The following is a 4,872-nucleotide window of genomic DNA, read 5'->3' as shown; positions in this document are numbered from 1 at the left end:
AAAAAAAAAAAAAAAAAAAAAAAAAAAAAAAAAAAAAAAAAAAAAAAAAGAAAGAAAAGAAAATCTCCTAATCTCAGGCAAACAGAACAGTTGGCCATCATCTATACACTACATAATGACACTTTCCATCACAGATGGACTACACAGTTAACAATGGGCCCCATGAGATCTTGTCACCTAATTACCGTAGTGACCATCTTATACACTCTATGATGTTCATCCATGACAAAATTAGCCTCAGAATGCGTTTTCCCAGAATACGTTTCCCAGACTGCATTTCCCAGAATGCATTTCCCAGACTGCATTTCCCAGAAAGCATTTCCCAGACTGCATTTCCCAGAATGTGTCCATCATTCGGGAATGCATGGCTATACGGTGCGTCTCACTTGTTTCTTCACAGTATACTAACAGTATGCTGTCCCATGATGGTGGGAACTTTGAGCCATTTTTATTCTCCGAATATAATGCTGCTGTGAATGACCAGAGCACGGTGTTAGTATCTTCTCATTTATGAAAGGAATAAGGAGCTGATTATTACTGTCGGCGTTAAGTCCAAACCCAGGACAAACAGCTAACTGAGGTGGCTGCTCAGAGCACTGCTCCTAGGTGCGGTGGAGGAGGAAGTTTATTGTAGCGATGAGGGAGAATACAGGCAGGGGCAGAGACAGAGACGGACTGAGAGTCCAGAGTGAACACGGCCAGACTGAGCTGGGCCATGTGAGGAGATGAGGAGACAGGAGCCACAGACCGAGATGGGTGACCTGGGCCAAGGGACTGGCCAGTAGGGTAATGGATAGACCAAAAGGGCCAGGTAACCAAAATGGCTGGATTATATAAAAAAGGGCTGTCGGGAAAAGGCAACCTAGTCTGGGCTGGAGAAGCTTAGGGTAGGGGCCAGGGTATGCCAGCCATACCCTGTAACTGGTAGGAACTAAGGAATGATGGGGAAGCTGGCAGCCAGCTCCACTTTGAAATGTTAAATAGGCACCCCAACCATTTGTTCAGGGTTTGAGTCTTAACAGCTAGGACATAGCTCTTAATGTAAACTGACTGAATTCCCTGTAAATTTACACATAATTAAGACAGATGTGCAAATGAAACTTTCATTGGCATATTGTCAATTATCCTTTATAAATGCTTTATTTTTGTATTTGTGACAGTTACACACCCGTGCGCACACACACACACACACACACACACACACACACACACTGAACAGACAGTCTACCATCTGTAGGGTGTGGAGCGGAACTGACCTAGGGCCCTGCGCTTGCTTTGCTGCAGGCGCCATAATCCTCACGCACGCCTCTCAGAGCCTTGCCTCTGTCTACGAGATGCGCCAGCAGCGCGCATGCGCACGCAGCACCCCTCCTAACTGCCTCCCCCCCCCCCAAATCCTGTAGCCTTGGACCCCTGTGGCAGGGCTGATTGGAAAAGTTGGACCGCAGTCACCACACAGCAGTAACGGCTCTACACCTCCAACTTTTCAAAAGGAAAAGAAATCCAGCAAAGCGTTCAAATCAAAACAACAATCTGTCAGAGGTCCAGCGGGGTCGCTTCAAGAGGTACAGGTAGTTCTGGAAAAGACTTGAAGAGCGAGCAAGGGAGGGAGACGGGGACAAAGTCGTCCTATTCCAGAGAGGAGCTCAGCCTTTAACAATGGAAATGAGGGCTTGGAGGCAATTAAGGAGAACACAAAGACTCCAACAAGTGAAAAGCCTGTGGGAGCATAACAAGAAATGAACTGGAGGAGCTGCGGGGAGGGTAGGTCGGTTGTATCTGTACCTCGGTGTTTGTGCTGGTCAGAGTCACTGAAGTTGCTTTCCTGAGGAAGAAGAGTAGGGTGATTCTGGCTGTGAGGAAGACCCCGCTTTAGGAATTGTATGTGGACCTCCAGTGGGTTTGTCTGGTGACCTATATTTCTAAATGTGCACTCGCTGGGAACGACTTCACCCCGTCTTCTGTTCTCAAATCCATCATTCCTCATTTCAAATCTAGTCTTACACCCCGTCGCCTTGGCTAGCCTCAAGGGTAACGCAATATGAGAAGCAGCATTCCAGGGCTGCTTAGCTGTGTGCCCTAGTCCCAGAGAAAGGCACTCTGGCTCCAGGAACAACCTTTACCTCCTTTTCCCGTAGGATTTTCCCAAGCTGCACTGCTGTCTGGAATCACCCAGGGATCTTAAACAGCACTGTTGTCTGTCCACATCCACGCTTGATCTCAGAGCCCACGCGCTAGGATTCCTACGCTCTCCCTGGCTGGTTCCCCCATGAGAGAACCGCTGCTCAAGCTGATATGCTTCTAAATAAATTTCCTGAGGCTTTATCTCACCAGTTTGCCAAGGGAAATGGGAGAGGAAGCCAAGCTAAGTAGAGTAGAGCTAGAAGGTTGGTAGCTGGGCTAAGGGTGAAAAAGCAGAAGAGACTGCCCCAGTCCCCAAACCTAAATGGCAACATTTCCGAGACACTTTTAAGGCAATAACCAATTGCAAACGTGAATAGAACACTGAAGACATAGCAGAAATGTGTCAAATTGGCTCGAATTAGGCTGGCCAGAGCTCGACAGACCACAACACAGCAAATCAAAGCCAAACTGTGGTGGCATCACTGGAGCAATGCATCCGAGTCACAGCAGACCATGGGGTCCTAGTCCAGGTCTTTATTTAGTGGGTGCTGGTGGAGTAAAAGCATGAATATTTCTAGCAAGTTCTGAGCTCTGTGGTTGCTGCTGCTGCTGAAGGAATCCGGCCAGGAAACCTCAGTCCACGAGGAGCCTGACACTTCCGCCCACAGCTGCTCAAGGCTGTGTGGATGTGGTCTGCCTTAGCCTTCTTCAAAGTGCTGTCAGATCAGACTGAATGAAACAAGGAAACCTCAGGCCAAAACTGAGGAATTGGCTAGAACCAGAACATTATTGAAATATTTGGAATTATGAACTGCTTTTATCTCCTGTGACCCTTTTAGTATTTACTTTAAAGAACTGGGCTTCGAGGATACTATGATATTTGGTAAAATGATACAAAGACTCAAACGAATCAGTAAAACACCTTGGTAGGTTTTGGCTTGTGGGAAAAGCTCTACCTGGGGTTATAAATATTAAAATATTTGTGGTGTGGTGGTGGTAGATGACTTTGCTGAGAGAGCGGAAGCCGAGTAGAATATATGCCTTCTCATTCCTCCATCTTCTCAGATCAGTAGACTAGAAAACTAGTGCATAAAAACACAGTTCAATAATAGTGGATGAGTATTTGTTTAATCCTAGGATGGGTGCAATCCAGCAAAGCGTAAGGGTGTGGGAAAGAGGACTTTGATTTTAATGGGCGCTGCCGAGCCTGATCGGTGGCTCAGGTGGCTCAGGCAAGACGCTAGCACGCAGCCAGAGGACAGCAGCTGGTGGTTTCTCTCTGTGCTGGTTTGCTGCCTTGTAGGTATTCAGAAGCCTGCAGGGCGACCATGCTAAAAGCTGCCAGGCAAAGATCAGCCTCTCCTTTGTTGCTGTTTAGAGATTTGGGGAATTGGTTTTGGTTTGTTTTGTTTGGGTTTGGTTTTTATTTTATTTTATTTTGTACAGTGACTTATAGAAATAAGACCAAAATCACAGGAAAGCAGAAAAAAATGGTATGTTTTCCCTAAAGCATGCTTAGTCAAAACCTTCTGGGCCCTGGATTTTCATACTCACTACTCAGAGAAATTTTAAGTGACTTCCCAGCTTTCTGGGGTTCTTTATCTATGCATCTCTGACTTTAACTCAGGAAACTTTCAATTGTTTTGCTCACCCACAGTAACAGACTGCTACATGGACATTTTCTCATCTTCATTTCCACAGGGGAAATGTAGCTGTACCAAAATACGGATTTCTTTTTAGTAGGGAAAAACTCAATACTGTTCTTTAAAAAAAAAAATAGGAAAAGCTGTAGCCATTCTTTTAAAGGAGCAATCGAAGCAGTAGAAGCAGTGGCCGCATTTGGATACTGAGAATTGAACCCGGGACTGGCACGCATTGAGCATACGTTCTTGCTGGGCTACACCTCCCTCAGCCATTCCAGCTGACTCACTTGCTGATGATGAGCGTCTCCTCCCCGCTGATCCAGACCCTCACGAGCTCTCCGTAGGTCTTATTGTAGTAGTTGCAGGCACTTCCAATCCCCATCCACAGGAACCTGCCATGGGAAATGAGGGGCCCAATTCCCAGACAGTAGCCAGGACCTACAACAAGAGGTGAGACGATAGTGAACTTCTGAATAACCTCCAAAACTGTTGTTCTTTCGTATCAAACAACTTTTTTTTTAATTTTTACATCTTCTGGTCTATATGTGAGTCACTCAATGTGGTTTAAAACAAAACCAAGTATACCGCAAGGCTCTCTACCTCTTCACGCGTGAAAAGCCCATGGCTTCACACTTGCTTCTCTTGACCTGTCATTTCGGCGCCATGCTGATTTCTGAGAGTCACAAATGAAAATCGGTTCATCTGCATGGCAATAAACATAGGCACTGTGAGGGAAGGACCAAGCTGATGGACTCAATGGCATCCTGCCGCTCTCGCCTGGAAGCTCTCAGTTGACAGAATGCCTCCATCAGAGCTGAGCCTGGCTTCCTTTCATGTGAAGGTCTGCAAGGATGATGTCCAATCCCAAAACATCTGCTGCCTTTAAGGCTCAGCTTATAAAAAGGAGTCTTAAGAAAAAAAAATCTCATGAGGTAATGCAAACCTGAGAACTCATTTTTTTACAATGAAGAACTCATTATCTACGCTACAGCTCATGGAGCAAGGTCTGGTTTCAGCCTTAGCACTTAGCCTTGCTCACATGGACAAAGGTAGGAGATAGCATCGTTCATAGCGTGATCTGGGCGGGGGGGGGGGGGGGGGGGGG

The 4,872-nt window shown here is 46.3% G+C and overlaps 1 protein-coding gene across 1 annotated transcript in view; it reads right to left on the bottom strand.

Moving 5' to 3' along the window:
* The window catches only part of Cyp19a1 (cytochrome P450 family 19 subfamily A member 1), a 25,199-nt gene that overhangs the window by 16,410 nt on the left and 3,917 nt on the right, over positions 1–4,872 (bottom strand). The window contains exon 2 of the mRNA XM_050119505.1: positions 4,055–4,205. Within this exon, the coding sequence (XP_049975462.1) occupies positions 4,055–4,205 (151 nt within the window). The remainder of the gene's footprint in view (positions 1–4,054; positions 4,206–4,872) is intronic.

Source organism: Alexandromys fortis, unplaced genomic scaffold, assembly GCF_014885135.2.
Source record: "Alexandromys fortis isolate MF-2015 unplaced genomic scaffold, M_Fortis_MF-2015_v1.1 scaffold_167, whole genome shotgun sequence".
NCBI classification, from domain to species: Eukaryota; Metazoa; Chordata; class Mammalia; order Rodentia; family Cricetidae; genus Alexandromys; species Alexandromys fortis.
The sequence above is the reverse complement of the archived record's forward strand: the minus strand, read 5'-3'. Positions and strand labels throughout refer to the sequence as shown.